The 22976-nt window shown below is 40.0% G+C and overlaps 1 protein-coding gene across 1 annotated transcript in view; it reads left to right on the plus strand.

Annotated features, from left to right (window-relative positions):
- The window catches only part of PHLPP1 (PH domain and leucine rich repeat protein phosphatase 1), a 186610-nt gene that overhangs the window by 102730 nt on the left and 60904 nt on the right, over positions 1-22976 (plus strand). Inside the window, exon 4 of the mRNA XM_010979991.3 lies at positions 12516-12682. Within this exon, the coding sequence (XP_010978293.3) occupies positions 12516-12682 (167 nt within the window). The remainder of the gene's footprint in view (positions 1-12515; positions 12683-22976) is intronic.

A 22976-nucleotide genomic window follows, 5' to 3' on the forward strand; every position in this document is an offset into this window, starting at 1 on the left:
AGTTTGAGCTTTCAAGTGAGGCATACGTGTCTTCTGCCATTCACTGGTCGAATGGCTGTTATCTAAGTTTCTAAATTTTAAGCTTTTTAGTTAGATAAAGGGAACAAAAATAGTACTTACGTCTTAGTGCTTATATGAAATACGCGTATGTAACAGACATACACTGGCACTTAGCAAGTGTGTGTGTGTGTGTGTGTACATGAGACTAACTAAATAAATACATAAATAAAAAAAATAATTTTATGACCACATCCCTGCCATCATCACTGATTGGCCAGACAATATTTTTTAAAAAGTATTATCTGTTGTTATGTTTATTTTAAGTATAAGACACACATATACTTAGTTTGTCTAAATAAGGAAACTTCTGCTGCTCTTAGCAACAACAGGAGCCTTTTGGGCTGAAGTATTTAAAAATGGCAGACATAGGGGAAAAAGAAGACTTCTTTCTGACAAATCAGGGGTGGGGAACAGAGGGCAAATATTTTAGTAAGTGCAGATTTTAGGTACAGTGTCTTCCCTTTCTCCAACTTTAAGAACCAGATACACATTTTAGAATTTTTTAGCAGTTGGTCTGGTAGTGAATGAAGGGGGAATGAGTTGTAAGGGACTGATTAAAGAGGTGCATGTTACAGAAGGAGTAAGTGCTAGAACTCCCTACTTGGGTGTGAAACCCATATAAAGTATGACCTCACTTTTTAAACTTTGTATGTTGAGGATAATCCTGTGATAGTGTCTTTTCCTTTAACCGAGCATCCTGGGAGAGCAGGTTGGAGATGCTGGAAAGAGGATGAGAACCTCAGTCCATTTGGGATAATGTGTGTGTGGAAAACTCAGAGAGGTAAAGGCTGACGGTCACAAGCCACTTCTTCCAGCTTCTCCTTTCCATTGTCTATTCTTCCACATATGTAAATCTTAGGAAGTTATACAGTTTAGTCACACTCAGGGTTACTATGGAAACAGTTTCTTTTTCTTTTCTTCTTACTGAGAAACAAAACATTCACAGAATGGATTGTCTACATCCTGATGTTTAAATGAGGATTCATTTTAATAAGTATCTGAAGAAAGACAAACCAACAACAGAAAGAAATATCTGAGTTCATGATTTTTAATGACCACCCCTGCTCCAGTCAGGCTAGGAGGACCAAAAAAAAAAAAAAAAAAAAAAAACAAATTCCAATGATTTTTAAATTAAAATGAATTAGATAATGAATTTAAAATGAAGATTCATTATTTTCAGTTTGTGCTTCTGGATCTTAGCTACAAGAAAAAAATTAATCTTTGTTCTAATTTGTTTTCTTTGATTTTGTGAAAATTTATAACAGGTTATTAATTAGCTGTGTTCTACCTAGATAGTCTCTTACAAACTTATTATTTTTTAAACTTAATCTTAGCACTTAGTATTGCTTGCCAAGATAATACCCAAGGCAGTCCCTTTAGAGTTTTTTAATTTTGGGTGGGTGTTAGTGGTAGATACTGTGGAGGAAATAGCTCCTTTGGGAGGATTACGATATTGATTGTAAAGTCATCCCTAAAATATTAACACACGGCATGCTTTAAAAATTCAGTAAACATCCTACTGTATCCAGTGCAGAAGAGGGCTCTGTTTGTTCAACATGGGTACGTGGATCCAGCATGTTTTCAGAGTGGTTGGAGGGGCAGCGATGTCAGGCTGAGTGTGGTGGCTGAGGAAGAACTGGACCCGCAAAAGGGCCTCGGGGATATAGACGAGCAACATGATGGAAATGCTGACTCGGCTGGCCGTCCCTGTGGCCCAGTTTTTGGAGTGCATTAGTTTCAGACATGTTGATTGGTCCTGCGAATGCTTTTCAAAGTTAGTCTTTCATGTGAATCTAATAGCCTAAGTCGTACTTATTTTTAAAGTCTTAAGTCACTTCTACAACACTATATTGTCCCACTTTAAAGTCTGTTTCTTTATTTCAAGGAGAGTTAAAAGGGTATTCAGATCACTGATTTGGTGTTGTGCATGAATGTGTTTTTAATTCTTCATCTTGGAAAATGTCAAATATTCAGAAGTAGAGATAATAGTGTGGTAATAGCCACAAGCCTATGACCCAGCTTCCACAATTACAGCTGTGGCCAGCTGTGTTCCGTGTGTGTGTTTTATGGCCCAGCAGCGTAAATCCACGCCTCATACAGCTGCGTAGCCTGTCCACGTCTCTCTCCTTGTTGATCGGTGCTTAACACACTGGCAGTGTCCAGTGACTGTGGCTATCACAATGTTTATCTGTCCAGCTAGCTTTCTTTCAGTATTAAGCAGAGTATTTTAATTTCAGGCCATCTTTTTTTTTTTTTTTTTTTTTAAGTGAAAAAAGTCACTGCTTTGAAGTTTTGGTTGCAATGATTTTGGGTTCACCGTTAATATGCATAGTGGTGTAGGCAAGTCAGGGCCACATCTCACGCTGAATTAAAGATCACGTGAAATAATGAGTAAACATCACCCTTTAAATAAGTATAAGGTATATGGTGAATCACAGTTGCACTTTTCCTTTCCTGGGCTTAAAAAGAGTGTTCTATAGTCCAGAGTTTACTCAAAGAATACTTCACTAACCACAGTCAAATCATTCGCATGTAATAGGATTGTTTCCAGCATATAGATTGGTGTCATTTAATGCCATTGCAAGGAACCCTTTAAGATCACTTAGTCATTATTTACTCATATTTTTCTTCTTAATTGGAAGTGTAATTTAAGGAGTATGTTGCTTCTTGTCAGCATGGTTGGTCACTTGTCTTTTTGGGACTGTGCTGTAGTTATTAGGGTTATAAGGGTAAGAAGCTTTGCCCACAGTACCATTCTGCTAAGGAGTCCAGGGCTTAAAATTAGGGCTTTTTGGGGAAACCTTCCCTTCACATTTTATACCCATTCTTTAGATAAAGAATCAAGGGCTATTTGACCGTGACAGGCTAGCAAGTCTATGGTAGAATCTGAAGTAGAATTGAGGGTCTGAGTGACATGGATTTTAGTTTATAAAATGTCACCCCTACTCCAAGAAAATTGCTCTTGTGCCAATTCTGTAGTTAAGATATGAGAAAAATTTGGAAATTGAGTTTATGAAACATTTAGGTACAGGATGCTTCAAGGAGGTAGTGGGCAAACTGATTCTTGCAGGATGAATAGGAGTTCACAAAGACAAGAAGGCAAAGGACATTTCAAAGAGAGGTAACATATCTACAAAGTACAACTGTACAAAGTGTAAAAATATAGTTATATCACAGGTGTCTGGGCAGTGTGGAAAAGGAAAAATAGAAGCTAGATGCAGTAAAAAAATGCTGTGCATCTCAATTGTTTCCTGCTAGGTCCATTTTATTTTCTTAGAGAAATTCAGCTATAAGTTACCAAATATTGTAACTAACTTTCCAGTATAGTAATGGATTTGTTGTTATTGTTAATAAAATACATTTTAGGTTTTAAGCAAGGAACTTACAGCTTTGTTTTAAAGTTAACATGTTATTCTATGATTGGGAAGGACCCTTGTAAAGTAGTCACCAAAAAGGTAGTATTACTTGCCGTTTTCTGGAATAATTGCCTTAGCAATTATTTGGCATTTTCTTTAAAAGTATTCTTTAACCTTAAATTCTAGTCATCATCAAGTGGCTGTTAGTTGAGGGACGTGGAATTTGAGATTTGAAAAGAACCTTGTGGACTCCCAGACTTACTTAAAGGTCTGTAGGTTTTCAGGTACCTGCAGTGTCTGACTTGACAATTGTTCCTTAGAAGTGAGCTGAAGTCTTTACCCCCATAGCTTTGCTTGCTGTCCCTAGTTTTGCTCTCTGGTGTAACACAAGATGCTGCTGCTCCTCCTATTTGGTAACTTCTAACTCTTGAATTTTCCGTGATTTCCATGCCCTCTCCCACCCCCCTTAGCAGTCTGTTTTGGGGAGAAGGCTCTCTGATAATTCCAACAATTCCCTCATCACTTGATTCCCAGATCCCTTCTCTAGCTTTTCTGTGGGGTGCTCTGCAGTTTCGTGATGTACTTGCAGATACCAGCTGATGAGCACAGAGTATGTGACCATTGTTTTCCTTGCTTTAGACATTATGTCCCAAGTGAATTAGTTATTCACTGATGAGGTCAACACCGAAATAAAAAGACTCTTTGTTTTGTTTAGCCCCTCAAATTGTTGATAGATATATTTTGTTAATAATGAAGTCATTTGGCGTTCTGAACTGATGTAGTTAGTAGTGACAATAGTAATAACATTTCGGTAACTTTTTTCTACGTGCCAAGCCCTGTTCTAGATGCTTTGTAGTGTCCCTGTGAGGTAGGTGCTCTTAACATTCTGCAAGGCCAGTCCTCACAATAGAAGGTAATAACTCTTTAGTAGATGTTATCATCTCCATTTTGCAGATGAGGAAACTGAGGTATTAAGTATCCGGCACTGCAGGAAGTTCTGCTGCCTTGTTGTTTTTCTTCCATTGTATTTCCAATGTTTTACAGTGGCCTGAAGGGGCAAAAAAACGAAGATTCATATAACAACTGAGATTTACTGAAAATATCAATGGGGGGTACTTCATATGCACAGTTGTCAGCAGAATCCAGGCAGCTCAGTAGGAGAGTAAATAGTGATTTACTAAGTGGTCTATTGGTGGGATGTGCTGTTAAGGACACTTGCCCATAGCTGCTACACTGATCATTGATCTTAAGTGATGACCGAGGGGTATTTAGGAAGGCTGAGATGCCTTCTGAGTCACCCACGGCAGGTTAAAGTGGTTTCAGTGTTGGGGAAACTGCTGTTGTCAGATTCTTCAAAAACTGGTCAAGTATTGCTATGTCAGGAACTTAGCATGTATGACGAGCCAGATCCCTACATCTGGCCCTATTGTATTTTGAAGTTAAATCATTTTCATCTGAGTGTGTAGACCAGCATATAAATATGTAGTATCTTTGAGAGTTTAGTTTCCATGATATATTTACTTACCTTGGAAGACCCCAGTATTGTTAAGAGTATTGAATTATCGACATCTACTCTGAAAAGTTAAATTCTTCTACCTGATTATACCCATATATAATTTTAGAAAGCAAAAAATAGTGGAATAATTGAAAAGATACCAGTGAGCTCTCTATGTTACACATATCGGGCCTCGTATGTTAGACTGGAACTTAAACGTTGAAATATTCCTAGCATTTATATTTTAAATAGAAGACAGGGAGCTTCCTTCCTTCCTTCCTTCCTTCCTTCCTTCCTTCCTTCCTTCCTTCCTCCCTCCCTCCCTCCCTCCCTCCCTCTCTCTCTCTCTCTCTCTCTTTCTTTCTTTCTTTCTTTCTTTCTTTCTTTCTTTTCTTTCTTTCTTTCTTTCTTTCTTTCTTTCTTTCTTTCTTTCTTTCTTTCTTTCTTTCTTTCTTTCTTTCTTTCTTTCTTTCTTTCTTTCTTTCTTTTATCCTCTCTGAGGAGCTTATTTCTAATAGAGAATCATTTAAGTGTGTATTTATATAATTTATTTCAGTAGAAAGTTACGATGTAGGTTTCTCGTGGGTAGCGGTTTTTCCCTTCTCCTTGTCCGGGAGATGCCCCTTTGGGGGAGTACTACTGGGACGGGTCTCAGAGACTCTCTCAGGTTTTAACGAGGTTGTTTACACATATTTTGCCAATAAGGAAATGAGGAAGGAACTCTGAGTTCAGATTTGATCTCCACCCAAGCTGGGTTCTATTTTTCTGTTGTCACTGAGAAACACAATGGGGTTTATGTGTGTGGAAGGGAGATAACTGTCTGAGTGATAACGGTTAGTGAGGTTGGTGATTCAGGAAGGCCATTGGTACCATCTTCTCCAAGCCTCTCCCAGTTGCTTGTGACTCAGGGAGAGTGAGGCGCCAGGTCTTCATGTCTCGTTTAGGCTGTGCGGTGAGCTTGCTGGGCAAATCCCGCAGCCCTGCCTGCTCTGGGCAGTGGTGTGCACGTCTCTGCACGAGTGCCTGGGAGTACCTGCCCGTCCTGTCCTGGGAGGGGCCGTGGGTGCTGGAGTGGCTTGGGTGACTCTGCCCTGTGGGCTCTCACTGCACGTACATTCTTGAATCACAGTTGTTTGGGTTCTTGAATCACAGTTGTTTGGGTGTCTGTGGCCTCAGGGGACCAGTTTTTTGAAGACAAAGTGTGCCTCTCTCCAGTAGTGAGTACAGTGCTGCTTTTATAAAGGCAAATGTTAAATATATGTTGAAGGATTCACTCATCCCTTGCAGTCACCTGGCAAAGAGAGGTCTGGGTGCTTCGGAGGAACTCTTATTCTAACTTTTTCAATATTGTTTCTTCTTTATGGTTGTAGCCTGGTGCTGCTACAGTGAGCCAGGTGTTTTATTCATTTTTTCTGTTTATCTGTCGATCTGTCTAACTCTCCTGTTTTCTTCTGTCTCTTTCTCTCTCTCTCCCTCCCCCTGTTCCTCTTTCCTTTTCCAGGCTGCAACTTTCCCCGTACTCTCTTATTCTTGGATCCCTTAACTGTATTTTAAGTGGTTCCTGATAGTCTTAATAGGCCTAATTTTAAAATCATAGTCCCCTCCCTTCCCCAAATACTTTTGCCTTCAGAAAGTCCCATCTTATTTTTGCCTATTAATGATAGCCTCTCCAGGTCTTCTTCTTGTTTGTCTTTGTTGATTTGATTACCTCTAGTGATTTAGTCTGGTGTATACATTTGTATATTTTATTCCATGTGTGTGTGTTTTTTTAATATTATTTCCTCATTTAAGGCAAGGAAATAATAAGATACCAGCATTCCAAGTAGAATTTAGTAAGTCCAAAATTGGCAGTTTGATATGCCCCAATTAAGACATAATTGATGTATATATTATAGTTAATTATATAGGAAAGTTTTCTGCTTCTGCTATTAAACAGATTTTATAAAATGATAATTAGTACAGGATCAAGAAATGAGATACTGTGAAAAGGTCTGGAGTCAAGTTAAGGCATTTCTTATATTTGTTGCATTTTTTTAAAATAAATGATTGCATGTTGTGGAGCAGTGAGAATTTAAATTTTATTTGAATTGGAAAATGTTTGTTTGATTATAAGTATTATAAAACTTTACTGACGAGGATGAAGGTGAAAATAAGTAAGGTTGTTAGAATGCTTAGCTGATAAAGATGAATAAACTCTATTCTAAATTTATATTCTTCTACTTCATGCCTTCCCAAAGTATTTTGGGGGGTGAGAATTAAAACTAAGTCAGTTGAGGTTAAGAATTTTTTTTTACAGAAGTTTTGTAAACTCCTCAAAGACTATCCCTGTAACCAGGGAATAATTTCCCAAGCCACTAAAGGCTGGGCCAAAGCAATTAATGACTCACAATGCCGGTTTACAGCACTTTTTTTCTTTACACAAGCGAAATTGTTTGTGCTATTTCAGCTGCTTTGACCAAGCCTTTCAGAGTCACTTTGTTTAATTTTGAGTCTGCTTTGCACATAATAAGGATAAATACCACTTCACTAAAGTATAGTGGGGACAAAAAAAGTCACATGAATGTTACTCTGAACTTTCCCTTGCTTATAAAAGACGATTGTCCACTAAGGGAACACCAGGAATAATGTGGGTAATGCGGAGTACAGTCCTGTTGCAAGGGAAGGTGATAATTCCGAAAACATGGAGGGGATGGGTCAGGCGTAGGATAGATACATTAGTTTGGAAATGGAACCCAGCTAGACCCAGCGCAGAGGTATATTTGACCTAAGTGTCTTAAAGGTTGGTAGAGAAACACTTAAAGTGACAAGCTGAGTAGAATATTAGAAAAGCGTGAGAGCCCACTAGGTAATCCGGAGAGTTTGTTGTTCATATTATCATTTTTATGGTTAATCTGCACTGTTCTTTGGGGAAAATATTTTGAGGGCCAGATGAGCTTTTTGTTCGTACATGCTTGCAAGTCATTTGGAAAAGAAGACAAACCAAGCCAGTCACTGGGATTCATGTTCACTTTACTGTATCTCCTGGAGTATGTAGGTCCGTGAGGGGAAAATCCCATTTGATTTACTAACTCTAAATTATTAGCCTTAGAGTTTTTGTTGTTGTTGTTGTTGTTGTTAACACAGATTAGCACAGATTTCCCAAGCCACTGTTACTGGAACTGATCTTCTGAACCTTGAATCCATTCACATGCAGTTCATTGACAGTCTGTAAATTGCATAACCAGCATCACATTCTGCCTTTGCCTGAGCTTTGTCTGTGCGACTGCTCAAGACGGGAAGTGCAGTGGCCCGCACTCTGGTCCTTTTCTTGTCTTATAGGTTTGTCTTGCTTGTAGCTGTGGATGCTGGTTCTCAGCATTCTTGGTGTGTAGAGCCTCCTGGTCTCTTTCAGTGAGAAAAGCATTTTTTACAGCAGTAGAAGCACAGTAGGTTTTGCCAAAAGAATTTTGCATCCTAATTGTGAGGACTTTAAGCAGTCCCTGTTTCTAACAAAGATTTGAGGCAGTTTCTGCATGTGCATGTGTCTCTTTTGTTTTCTTTCCAGTTTCTGTAACCTTTTAAACGTTTCCTGTAACCTTTTAAAATTGGGTTTGGTGCTCACCAGGCAGCATCACCGCTATGCAGGTGGACAAGCTGTGTGAGGTCGGAGTGGGCAGAACCCGCAATGGGGGGGCACGGTGCCCCGAGGGATCTCACCCCTTCTCTGAGGTCTGCATGTGGTCAGCAGATGGTCTCCTCTGTGTCTCTCCAGGATGACTCCCAGCCGTCACTGCCCTGTCTTCATTCCTGAGACTTAAGCTTATCCTCAGGATGACATCGCATCACCTTTGCTCTGGGCTAAGGGGTTTTGTTACTATTTGATCCAGGCAGTTAGAGGAGCCCCCTTTCAAACTTGGGCTCTGCTGCTGCCTTCCCTGTGTGACCCTGGGCACACTCTGTGACTCAGTTTAACCTTCATCTTTGAAATGGAGGAAAGTCCTTAACTGCACTGAGTTGGGAGGGTTGTGTCCTATCTAAAGAAGAGTGCCTGTCACAAGCAAAGCGCCCCCTAAATGTTAGCTGCCATTATTGTTGTTACGACTAGGGAAAAAAAAAGCTAGAGTAATAAAAGGCTTCTTGCTTTGAGGTATGTACAGGTGGCTTTCTGATTTATTTCTTATTTTGAGAAAGATTGTAATTGTAATGGGCCCCTGCAGGTGAGTCACAGCCTCTTTGGGTAGCCCCGTCGGTAGTTTTTCATCTGGGAGTCAAGCAAAACCTCTTTGTGGTAGGTCCTTACATGCCCAGGCTGATCTGGCTGGAAGCACTGAAATCTCCCCTTTGTTGCAGGGCCCGGACCGGGCAGAGGTGAGCTCACGGCAGCTCTCGTGGTCACCTTGGCCGCTCGCTGCCCCACTGCCATCGTGACAGGGTTAACTTCCGTTCTCGCTGTCCGTGTTCCCAGTTCTGCCACGACCCCCAGAGGCTGCGCTTGCTTGTTGTAGCTTCGTTACTGTGGTTTCCTCCCCCTTGTTTCCAGCAGGAACAGCTTGTGGTCCAGAACGAGGAAAGGCATCAAATACGACTTGACATTTAAGCATTATCTTTTAGTTGTCCAACGAGAGTATTTAGTGTGATGCTTCAGCTGAAATGGAATTTGTTCTCTACAGACTCTCCTCCACGCGAAGGAACACTCCAGATGGGCCAGGTGCAGGCGGGCGAGAGGGGAGGGGTATAAAGTGGTCCGCTGGTCGTTCTTCTGGCAGATGCTTCTTGAGAGCTGTACCAAGTGCTGGGCACGGCTACGCTGGGCGGAAAATGGGCACGAATCCCTTCCTCTTTGAGTTTACAGTCAGAGACAGAGGCTTTTCTTGGAACCTTTCCGCGCTGTCCACTTTGCTCACATGAAAAGCCAGAGTCTTTACAGAGATCTCCACGGACGGGCAGGACCTGCCGCCTGCCCCGCCCCTTACCTTGCTGATCTCTGCGCAGGTCACTCCCCTTGTCTTACTGGTCTCCCTGCGGAACGTACCAAGCATACTCCTCTTGCAGGGCCTTTACTCTGGCTGCTTCCTCTGCCAGGACTGTTGGTGTAGATAAATCCTCTCAGCCAACTTCCTCATGTTCTGTATGTATAAATGTCACCTTTTCAGTGAGGCCCATCCTCACCAACCTGTTTACATTACCACCTGCAGGCTTCCCAACAGTCCTCATCAACTTTTCCTTGCTCTTTTTTTCCCCATGGTAGTTGCCAGTTTTTAACATAAAATTTACTTATTTGTGAGGAAAGTTTAATGAGAGCAGGGGTCTTATTGTTTACTGAAGCACACTAAGTACTTACCTAGATCAGTAATAGGCACATAGTAGTAGTAGGTATTCCATAAACATGTTGAATGAATGAAAATGAAAAGTGCTATGGAAAAAAATAAGAAGGATATGTTACTTTTCTATGGCTGTTGTAACAAATTAACAAAACCTTGGTGGCTTAAGACAGCAGAAATGTATTCTCTCACAGTTCTGGAGGCCAGAAGTGCAAAATCAAGGTGTCAGCAGGACCGTGCTCCTTTTGGAAGCTCGAGGGGAGAATCTGTTCCTTGCCTCTTTCAGCTCTGGTGGCTCCAAGCATTTTTTAGCTTGGGCCGGTTGTTGGGGTGTTTTACAAAGTTGGGTTACCAAGTGCCTGATTGGCTTGTGCACAAGTCTCTGGTTGGTTGCAGGTGATGTAAGAGGTTTAGGGTCCATGAAGGGCTGTGGGGTTTGACTCTGAGAAGGCAGGTGTGATCTGGGCTGTTGGTCTGTTAGGGAAAACACGCCCAGTAGAGAACGTACTTTATCTGTTGAGGGATCACAGGCAGACGTCTGAGAGCCCAGAAGTGGGGTCATTGGACTTTGAAGGATGCCAGTGGGCCCAACAGTATCTCAGTTGCCCTCTCCTTCTCTTGAGATGTACTCATTCAGGGCAGAGAGTATGTCTGTCTTGTTTTACGGCCTTATCTTAGGAAATGGAAAGTCTGATGCACCATTAACATGCTCACCACATATTTTTGAATGAATGATTCCACCAAGTACAACTTTCAGCCTCACTTCCCCTGAATGAGTTCCTGCCATGGAATCCTGTGGGGCTGTGGCCTGTTTGCACGTGACTTTTAGGTCCATTAAATTCTGACTTTTTTCACATCCTTTGGTTTGTGTGGGTGATTTGGCCCTGTTTGGGATTTTCTTATTTAATAGTGACAAGTCAAGGAAAGATGAAGTTGCTAAAATGCAAAGTCACACTTCCTTTGTAAAATCTTTTAGTTGAGCCCCGCCAGGCCTCTTTACCCCACTGTCCCCTTAGCTCTCATGTGTGCACAGCGCTTTCTCTCTGTCCTCAGATATGCCATCAGCAGAATGTGTTTTATGCAGATCTACTCCTGAATACCTTTGTAGCATCAGGAGAATGTGGCTTCCCTTGGGTGTCAGATGTGAATCATTCTATTTGTAGTAGCAGTCGTGGTGGCGACGGCAGTCATCACTTACTGAGGGCTTTTTCTGAGCCAGGCATGTGTAGGCAGGGTCAGGTGTGCCTGTTACATAGGTGAGGACGTGGGAGCTGGAGAGCTCAGGGATCCACTCAAGTGCTCTCAGCTCCTGAGTGGTGGAGCTGGGGTGCGGATCCGCACACTGACACCAGAGCCACACTCCTCAGGACCATGTTCTGCTGCCTTTTGTAATCGCAAAAGAAAGCTGGGGTTTGGTAATAGAAAAGGATATCAAACTGATCACAGATGTGGCATGGTGTTTGTGCCATAAAACTTGGGTAAAGATAAAGAACATGAGGAAGGATCAGCCCAGATCTTAGAGCAGTAACCCCAGAGCCCCTGTGAGGAGAGAAGGAGCCACGGTCTGTGTCAGTGGGGCTGGAGCCACGTGCCATGGTGTAAACTGACACCACATTCCCCGGAATATGGTAGAGAGACACATTGCCCACTGCTTTTTCTGCCTCCAGCATGCTTGTGGGTGTGTAGCCCTGGGACTCTGGCCATTGTAGGAGTTATTAATTTAAGCTAGGAAAGCTTTGAGAATGTGGATAAACATTTAGTCATAAAATTAATTTCTCTTAGAATATCTTCATGAAGCAAAACTGAAACTTTGTGAAACCCAAGAAGCTTACAGCAGGCAGTTAGGGGATTCTGATTATATGCTACAAGTATTATTTGTGCTGTTTTAAATCAGTATATACAGTGGCTTCTCATGGGTTCAGTCTGGATCTTAGTGTCTATCACCCAACCCTGTATTTACTCTAAAGTCTTGTATTTATCTCTCATTTCTCTTACCATGGATGTTTTCAGGAACATACCCCTACAGTTGGAGGAGATTACTGATATCACTAAACTTGATAGGATAATCTGTCTCCTATACTAGGTTTCTGTAAATACCTTCCAGGAAGGGACACTGTTTCCTGCCTTTGTAATACTTGACTCAGTTCAATCCTAAGTAAATGGTCTTGGTTTATATTTAAGCAGTGATGCTAATTGCATAGTGTGTCTGTGTTCCCAGTGGGGTTATCTTGTATCTATCCATGGAAAGCAGCTATAGGATAAAGGATGGTATTAAAATTGAGTTGTGTTTCTCTCCCCCTCTAGGTTGCATCACAGCGTATTAGCTCAGTGGATCTCTCATGTTGTAGCCTGGAGCATCTGCCTGCCAACCTTTTCTACAGCCAAGACCTCACTCATCTCAATTTAAAACAAAACTTCCTAAGGCAGAATCCCAGTCTGCCAACTGCCAGAGGGCTCAATGAACTGCAGAGGTGAGCATGCAGTGGGTGATTAGGAAGGGGAAGAGTTTCTGGTTGTTTCTTGAATACTCCGACTTAAAAAGCTACAGTGGGTAACTTTTCCCTTTCAGAAGGCAGGGTAATAGGACTTTATTAGTGAGGACATTATTAATTCTCATTCTGAAAAAATTTTTTAAGTTCCCTTCCTTTGAAGTGAATGATTTATGATATTCATTAACTGGATAGTTTTGTATAAGAAAAACACGTCACTTTAAATTACTCTTGTTTCTTAACCTGTCTACAAATGGTTCTGTGAAAAGTTAATGGTATTTGGTGTGTTAGTTTTGAACTACAGAGGTCTGGTCATATTAAATTACTTCTCTCAAAATTTACGGAAGGTCAGTCTTTTTCCATGAAATGATATTTCCTTAGAAATTTAAGACCTAGGGTTTAAATCTATCAATACCACATCACCTGGGTGATTAGTGTATAAGTTTCAAGAGTCACATGTTAAATGAAAAGGATCTGCTTCTTTATAACTAGAGGGAAGGGACTTTATTTGCATCTGTATAAAACAGATTTACCATATTCATTTCCTTTTTTTTTTTGGAGCAATGATCAGTTTTGATCCTGTGGTAAATGAACCCTCTGGTACTTAAATATTTGTTGCAAATATCTGAGACTGTAACTACAAAAGGATGTAACTTTTAAATAAATAATGAATTGTTCATTTGCTGTGAAATGACTGATAACGGCAGAGATTAAACTATGGTAATTAACCCTTATGGTTATATGTTTAAAGTTTTTAACATCTGGAAAGAATAATCCAATAAGTGTTTATTATAAGGTTTGTTCAGATATGTAGGAAAAGGGAAGAGTATTTTAATTGTCTTTTCAGATAATTGTGAATATTCTTCTTTGATACTATATCAAAACTTGACAGGGGATAGTTTCTTAAATGTTGGTTCCAATGTGTAATGTAAAACCCTAACAGTGAGCTTTCAAAAGTTTTTCGCATTAGGATCCATTAGTCTTTCTTGTACTTTGAGTCTTTGCCCATATGTCATTTTACTGCATAAAGTCATTTGGAAAATACTGGTTTGTTGGGTAATACAGATATTCCAAATATTAACATATTTCATTTTGCAACTTGAAGAAATGGCAGTATCACAACTGATCTCATCAGAAAAAATCTTTAGGTATTGGAAAGTTGTCAAGCTCACTGTGGAAATAAGTTATACAAAATTTAAAATTTTCCATTGGAAGCTTGAAGGCTATCCTTGGCAACAGGTACTGTCAGGGTTTTTCCTGAAATGACCTGTTCACTTCATTATAGAGAAAACATCTGCCATGAACCCAAGTCTGAAGTAATGAGCTTGTCAGTTGATCTTTCAAGTATCTATTCCGTGAACACCGGGACTAGTTTGGCTCACAGCTCAAATAATTCTAAGTGTCTTCCTTGAGAACTTCACATACAGCAAAAGTGCTTTATGTGTACTTCCCATTTATCACCCAGAAAATTAAAAAAAAAAAAAAGATATGTATTCAAGGGTTGAGATGTAAGACCAATGACTGTCTTGCATCCTCAAGTAAAACTGGCATTGCGCATTTTTAAAGTGTATTTTTGCTGTGATTTCCTGGCAGAGAAGAATACGGTGACCACAGGGACAGTTTGGTGCTGTGTTGAATCAGCTCCGTAGGCAGTACAAACTCCAGTGCGGATATTGTGCCCAACTCTTCCAAATTGTTCCCTGGAGCTGATGGGGACAATGAAAGGAAGCCACAGCGAAATTCTTCAGCTTGGGTTTTTATGTGCCCTCTGCAGTGATAACATGGTTTTTACTCACACTGCTGTAGTAAAGTTACTATGCTTTTTTGCTAAAGGGTTATATCGTGATTCTGTCTGTTTTCAAGCTTTGAAATATTCTTGTATATTTCACAGCACTGAACGATAGGCTTCTGCACTTCCGTTACAGAGCATGGAGAACTTTGTGTCATCGTATTGCATCCTGATGTCTCACTCAGAACAGAAAGGGCATTAGAATTTATCCAAACCCATGCTCTGGTTTTAGAGATGAGGTAATGGGCGATGTTAAATGTCAAATCAGGTTAACAGTTACTTTCTGGGGAGGCATTTGGGGGATGGGATTGGGGAATGGTTTGAAGAGGGTTTCAACTAGATCCATAATGTTTATATCTTAAAAAAAAAAAAAGATTAGAGGCAAGTGGACAATGTTAATATTTGAAAAAGCTAAATTACAGCTACTTGGATGATCATTATTTTCTGTGGTTTCTAAATAGTCTAAAAATTAAAGCTTAAACCAAAAGAAAATCAAAATACTTCTCATTACGTGGGGGAATATGGTGCTTCCAAAGAGTCCGCATTTATGGACTAACTAAATACCCAGATGGAAGGGTATCTGGGGCATTGCCTTTCCTGCTGGGGCTTTCAGAATCCCCTGATTGGTTCCCCATATATATTGATTCTAAATTTATAAATATCTTTTCAACCCATTTGCTTTTCTCCTCTGTTTCCCATCTCGCAACACACACCATCTCTGCCCATCTGTCGGAGGAAGCCCCTCCAGCTCTCACCTGGACTCTTGTAAGAGCTTTAGAGAACTGCTCGTCTTCCTGTAATTTTCCCACTGCAGTTCTTCCTCTCTAGTTTTCTTGCCTATTATTTCATATGTTTTTTGGTTTTATTTAGTATCTTTTTAAAATTTAAACTTTTCACCCACCAAAGTAATATTGTATATAGAAAATCTTAATAAGCAATAAGACTTACAAGAAATAAGTGCTTCAAACTCCTTATACCCAAGTCCTGATTTCTAGGCAACCACTTTGGAGTCTTTAGGCTCTTTTTGCTGCTTTCTTGCTTATTGCTATAGAAGATGAGGATTTAACTCTTCTCCATCGTCTCACACCCCCTTGGCCCCATGCCACGTGCACAGACCGCTGCTTCCCCCATCCTCTCGATGTCCAGGTGTCCATTTTTGGTTAAGTTGGTGTTGAGGGTTGACATTATTTTGAGCATGGAGCTCTGATTTGCCTCTAAGGCACTTAAACACAGCGATTCCATGGCCTTTCTTGTGCTGGCTGGATAGGAGCCTCTCTTGTTCACTTGTGTACTCTTTTTCTCATATATTGTTGAGCTTTCTGACAAAACTTTACTCTCTTCTCAGCACCTTCTTCTTGGAGACACCCTCGCTTCTGGGGCCGGCATGGGTCCCTGCTGGGTGGGCCGGCCACACAGCCGTTGTCCTGGGGTTACCCTGCGTTGTTTTCTTGGTAACTCCCTTTTCATCTCTCCTCAGTTTTCCATGTTTTCCTGTGTCTAGTGACTCCTTTCTTGCTTTACTCCCACTTTTTGATGGAATGTCTTCCAATATCTTCCTGAGAAAGAGGATACGGGAGACAGATCTATTAAACACTTCACATATCTAAAAATATTTTTCTCTCATACTTGATTGAATATTTGGCTGGCTTCTAGATGGGAAAACGTGTGTCTCAGAATTTTAAAGCAAGTGCATTGTTGTTTTCTAGCTTTGGCAGTTGCTATCCTAGTCTGATTCCTGTTTTCAGAGACCCTTTTTCCTCTATTTTTTTTAAACAACCCCAAAAAGATTTTAGCAATTTCTCTGTATGGAGCTCTTTATTCATTTTAGCCACTATGGTGAACACTTGATCTGAGAAAATTATGTCCTTCAGTTCTAGAAAGCTGTCTCATTACATTTTTTTGATACTCTCTTCCCCCATGTTGGTTTTCTCTTTTCTTCCTCTGTTTCCTTCTGTTTTTTTAGTCAGGACCTCCTTGTTTACCCTCTGATTGTCTAATTTTCCTATCTGTCTGTCTTAATGCCCTACTTCTTGACAGGTTTTCTTCATCTTCTGAATTTCTGTTGTCTTTTTTTCAATAGTTCTTCCTTATTTGTTTGTTTGTTTAATTTGTGTGCATTTTAATAGCATTCTGTGTACCCTCCCCCATGGATGTATTTCTTCTATTTCTGAGGACATTTAATTCATTCGTTCATTCATTTCCTTCTTGCGATGTCTTGATTTCTTTTTTCCTATTTGTATAGGCATCTGATTTTTATGTTAGATGCCTTTTAACTGTTTGGTGATCCTTTGCTGTCTGTTCCTATTTAATGGTGAGCCACTGAGAAGTGAATTGGGTGCTGTGGCCTGTGGGCAGGGTTTCTCCTTCGTACAGCTTTACTGCCAGGGCTGTCAGGGGTGAGCCTTGTGGTTTCGTTGGGGAACTTCCAGAGACAGTATCTCTGGATCTCCTCCCCAGGGTGTGTCAGTTGTACTTGAGAGGAATCCTTTGGTCTTTTGTGTGGGCAGTGCACGCCAAGATTCAGGGAGTGGAGTAGGGAAGAGAGCTGGAATCGCAAGGTTTAGTGTGTGGACTTTTATTTGACCCACTGTCTTCAGGACAGCTTTCCTGCTCTGCCTGATGTCTATGAGCCAGCGACTTGGGTTCAGTTTCTTCCAGGGTATAAACTGTCTCCTACTGGAACTGGGGAGAGGATCTGAGGTCTAACTCTTCCTTACATAATCTTATGAAAGTCTTTTTGTAGAAGTATAGCAAAACCATAGAAAAGGCACAACTATGAGTGTACAGTTAGATGGGTTTCCAGAAAGTGAGCACATCCATGTGATTGGTGCTCATACTGAGAAATAGAAAATTGCTGGCACCCAGAAGCCCTCCCTGTGCCCCTCCTCCTAGGACCCTAAAGATAGTCGCTGTCCCCACTTCTAACACCATAAATTAGTTTTGCCTGTTTTTGTACATAAGAATCATAACATATGCACTTGTGTGCAGCTTCTTTCATTTACAGTTTTTAGAAGCAAAACAAAGCATATCAAGTTACGTGTTATCAACTTGCACTGTATAGTTTGTAGTATAAAGTGTGACTTTGATTCCTTTAAGGCAGAAGACTTCAGTTTTGCACTGCCACTAAATGTTTCTGTTTTGTTTCTGCTGCTTTAAGCACGGGAGAGAGGCCGAGGGGACTTGGTAGGTGGGGTCTGAGTTACTGGTGAAGCTGATGTTGGGAAAAACTAAGCTTTAGACCAATTTCTTTTTCACTGTGCACTAGTATGAGATATATACCCCCATTATGCAAGAAAGATTTTATTGCTCAGTTTTCAAAGTAGGAAGTTTGTAAGTGTAGGCACATGCATGTTTAATGCTAGGAATTGAAATTATATATTTTAAAACTCATTTATACTTCAGAAAGCACTCATGTAGCTTATTTAGGGTCCTACAGTTAGTATGGTATTTTTGAGATATGCCATGTATTTCTTATTTTTAGTTGTATGTTTAGGGAATTTGTGCTAATCTCTAATGTATGTTTCACAGGGAATATGTTAGAGAGGTACCAAAGGGTAATTTATTTTTATGTTTTAACCAAAGTCTCCAGGGATGAGTTTTTAGTTACAGTGTTAGGGCAAATATCCAGGGAGAAACTTTAAGTACAGTGCAATTACAACAGATAGGGGTTCTGAGACTTTCTCTTAACCACATATCCCCCTAATTTTTCTTTCTGTTGCAACTTCTCACCTTAAACAAATGAGCCACTTCAGATGGAACATTTAAAATGGTATTTGCAGCAGCATTCTAATTCTGGAAAGATGGCATGCTGATGTACACACACAGGCCAGCAGTTTCAGAGGGAAAACATTGTTCTTGGAACTACCAGTGTTTGTTTTTCCTTTATTGGCATTGGAAACTCTTCACGTTAATTTTCAAAAATAGAGGAAAGGCAAAATCAGAGTAACTGTTGGTAGTTTTAGTGAGTTCTTTTCTGATTCTATGTGTCACAATAATTACACTGCAGTATTTACCTCTGTTTTATTGATAGTATTTCATTTATGTTAACTGTATCTCCATTTAGATGACCCAGATGGTATTAATGCTAAGATTGTTATTATTTACAGAGGAGAACTGTTTTTAAAAAAAATATAGTAAATTTCTTTGGAAAGGCAATGAAGAGGACAACTTTTTGCTGGTTAAATTCAAGGGACATAATTTTCCTTCCCATGTCTTAATTTTATTGTTTTTAATCCTGTATCAGAGCAGTGTGAACTTATTTGTGCTAAGTTATATTGGTGTTCAAACATTTTAAGTGTAACTTTTACATTTAAATGAGCTAAAAATCCAGGAGGGAGGACATAGCTCAGTGGTAGAGAGTGTGTTTAGCATGCACAAGGTCCAGGGTTCAATCCTGGTACCTCCATTAAAATAAATATGTACATATATATGAACATAAATAAAATAAACCTAATCACCCCCCCAAAAAACAAAAAAGATTTAAAAGAGCTAACGCTATTATTTATTAAAATTTCATGAGTAGTAATATTGCACGGACAGATCTGCTAGAGTTTGTAAGGGATGATAGTTCACAGAGTTATTTTATGGTGATAATCCAGTGCAGTGTTTACAGAGAGCAATGTCAAGACCAAACTCAAAAGCAAAGTTTGATAGTAATGATTTGTATGTGTATGTTTCTGGTAGCTTTGTCCATGATACTTGGAAAGTTATCTGATTAGATGTGAAATTTCTTTTAGATGAAAAAATAAGAGAGATGGGAGGGGCAGGGATTTTTCAAACAGAGTGAAGGAATGAAGTTGAGTTGGGTGTGTAAGTACGTGGGTGTAGCAGAATGAAAGTTATGAAGAAATGAGCGTTGAGAAACTCATAATTATGCATGGTATTTATCAAGTACCTTTTTCTTAGCTCAATTTTCTGCATGTTTAGTCTCCATGAAATGGAAAACAAATAACCTTATTTCCTGCTGTCTTCTTCTTGGTATTCCAGAGCTACAGAGTTATTTGTTTTAATTACTTATTCTTACCAAAAGCTCACACTTCCAGTTTTTTTTATAGAAAGATTTTAGTTTTTGTTTTTATCAGTAATTCCTGGAAACTCACTTTTAATGGAAATAGTGATGGTTCATTATCATAGTGGGATCAGGAGTGGCATGCTAACATATGTTTGCAGCTCACTTGCCAGACATAGACTGCAGTCCTTAGGACACTTTCAGCATCTCGGAAGATGCTGTGTCATATAAAAAAGTATCACAAGCAAACAAGAGCCACTCACTGCTGAAGGAAGGGTACAGCCGATGCATTAAAGAAAAAACACTTGGCACAAGCGCTGCTCAGGAAGAGGGAACCTTGGGAAGGAATTTCCACTGCTGGCTTTTGGTGAGGCTTGCCAAATGTTTAAGGAATTTCATAGACTGTATGGAATGTCCCCAACACTGGGAGTTCCTTTCTTAAACAGCTTTGCATTTCAGATGGAATTTTCATCCTCTTGGGAAGCTTTCTATCTCACAGGATTCCCATTTTCCTTCCCTGAGCATTTGATCAAAGGAAAGCCTTTGCCTGGTGCTTGGGGCACTGACATTAGGTAGCATTTGGTGCTCTCCTAGGCCTCGGCTCCCAGCCTCGGTGCTGGTAATAATGGCCTGTTTTCTCCTTCCCTCACATAGCGCATTTAGAAGAGGGAGCTCGGAAAGAAACAAAAGATTGATTTATCAACCAGACTGTATTAAATTACAGTTTTCCCTATTGACTTCTTAGGATCCTTTAGGATGTTCTTTAACTGTTTCCCCCCGACTTAAATAAAAAGGGGAGAGGGAGCTTCAGAAGCCTTGGCTTGAATCCAGCAAGGCTGTTATGTTCTGGCCAGCTCTCTTCTTCCGTTTATTTTAGTTGGGCTCTTTGCTCTACTCTCTGGGTTTTAACTTAACTGTAAAAGTTTAACGTTAAACATACTATTTGTAGATATTTGCTGTTCTGAGTGGTAACCAGCTTTTCACTCTGTGCAGCTCTTAGGGGACAATGATAAGCATGCAGGAAGGGGGCCAAAAGTTGTTGATGGTTAAATATCATGACATAACATGGGACTTGGGAACACGATTAACATCATTTTGATGACTTCTGAAATAACGTTTTGGTTGCTAGTGTGAGAATGCTGATGGGAACCAATAACATTTTTCTCTCTCCCTCACATCAGACGCAGCTAACTCTGGAGCTCCTTCTGACAACGTACACGTGTAACTTTGGAAAACTAAAGACCCATGAGGGTTTCTGTTTGTCCTAAGAGTGCCTGTGATTTTGGTGTTACTCACTATGTTCTCCGTGGTAATAGGACTTTGGATGGGAGGAGATGCGCTCCTGTTGTCATCTGGCTTAGGCGGATTAGGATGATGATGCTAGAGCTGGCGGGGGCATTTGACAGAGGCCTCTAGAAAGCAGGGCACACCCATGCCTCCCTGAGGACGTCTCTGGGACTCGTAATTAACAAGAAACCTTAGGGAAAGTCTGACTTTCAAAATAGTTGTTCTTTCCTCCAATTTTAAAATTCCTGTCAGAAGGCTCACTTTGACCCCACATGAAGGGGTTTGTGTGCAGGGGAAGCACAATAAGGGAAAAGGAGATGTTATCTGATTTATGTGATACAAAACCCCACACGTCCCAGGATAGGCTATTTCACTCCTCTATTCAGAACTTTCCGTAGGTCAATAGCAGTGTCTTCATCTGGAATTAGAGGCAATCTGTGAATAGTCTTTAATCATCCTTTGCAACCACAGGCGTGCTTTCTGCTTATCAGTATATAGTTTGCTTAACGTTTTTCCAAGAATACCCTGGAGTTTTTGCCCTCCAGATCACTGTTTCTCGAAGTGTGATTTGTGAAATGCCTGTGTCAGAATCACCTGGGTGTTTACTGGAGACAGATACCTGGTTTTCATCCCAGACCTGCTCATTCAGAACTTCTGGTGATAGGGCCCAGGAATCTGCATTTTAACAACACTTACTCAAGTTTGAGAAACAGTTGCACCGACCTATTCTTCTTGAATGTTCTCTTTTCTGTTCTCCATCTGCCTTTTGAACTCTTGTTCATGTCCCTGAGATAAAAGTGAGTTTTCTCTTCTGGAAGCACTCATAATTTTTTTCAAGTACGTTTTCATCTGCTATTTTATATTATAGCAGCTTTGCTCCCAAACTGTTTCAAGTTCCTGGAGGGGGAAAACCATGCCTAATTCACATTTGTATGCGTCACACACCTTTGGGCCTAATAAGAACTCCGAATGTGTTTAGCGAATGAATGGTTTAGTCTCATGATCGGACGTTTATTATACCTCATAAACGGTGGGTGTTGGACTTTTTTCTGTTTAACTACCAAATATGCCTGGTCTGTTTGTGATGTGAGCTTACGCTTTTCATGTCTGAGCACATTTTCATGACATAATTATTCTCTCTGGCTTTAGCTCATGCTCACCTTCTCCTTTGGTAATCCAGTTTCCTTGATAGAGACGTTATCTGGTTTTCATTTTTATAAATTCTGTATGACTCAACTGGGATTTTATCCAAGTATACTGTGTATGTCTTCTCTTTTTTGAGAAGAGGAAATAGTAATCTGTTTTCTGCCTGTTGCAGAAATGTTCTTTTTACATTTTATTATTTGCTCTTCTAGTGTGGTGGTTAATATTAAACATCTCTTGAATAGTATCGTGATTAAATTGGCTAACTATAGGCAGATCTGTTGGTAAGAAAATGAAAAAAAATGTAGCCATGGATAAATTGAGAAAGCATTTCATAAGAGACAGATTTAACTGTAACATAACATATGTCTTGTCTTTTTGATTATTATGTTGCAAATTTATAAAAGAATCAGAAAATGACAGATTTATGCTGCTTATAACTCATTGTTTTCATGAATTTAGTGCAGAGTTACTGTAGATCTGGTGACTGCTGTTTCCACATGATTACCATCTTATGGTTTGGAGTGGTTTTCTATATAATGTGATTACTTGATTCATGGGAGCCTGCCCCTGCACGCACCCCCCCTCTTCCCATCCCTTCCTGTGGGCAGGGGCTTTGTCTTGTTGGCTGTTGTATTCATAGGGTTAATTTAGTCTAGGATCTGGCACAAAGTAAGTAACCAAGAAATGCCTCCTGTTTGAATTATTTTAAAAGGCAGGATTAAAATAAAACTTTCTCTCTTTAGAGTATGCTTTAATTTGCCCTTAACGCAACACATCCACTATAATTATTGCCAACACTTGGGTGTTCTCCATTTCCTTGATTATTATTTTGGAAAAATTATGTCTTTGAGTTGTAGCTCTGGTGTACTTATTCTGCTTTTTAAAATTTGTAGCAGTTCTTAAGAAAATTTTGCTTAAACCCTCCTGTGGTTGTAAATTTTAAATTTTATCCAAGTAAAATATGCGTGTGTTTATGTTTTCTAGTCATTTAAGAAGGTGATATGCTTGTTTTACTTACACTGAGAGTCATTTATGGTGATTAGGAC

The sequence above is a fragment of the Camelus dromedarius genome, chromosome 28 (genome assembly GCF_036321535.1).
Source record: "Camelus dromedarius isolate mCamDro1 chromosome 28, mCamDro1.pat, whole genome shotgun sequence".
Classification (NCBI taxonomy): domain Eukaryota; kingdom Metazoa; phylum Chordata; class Mammalia; order Artiodactyla; family Camelidae; genus Camelus; species Camelus dromedarius.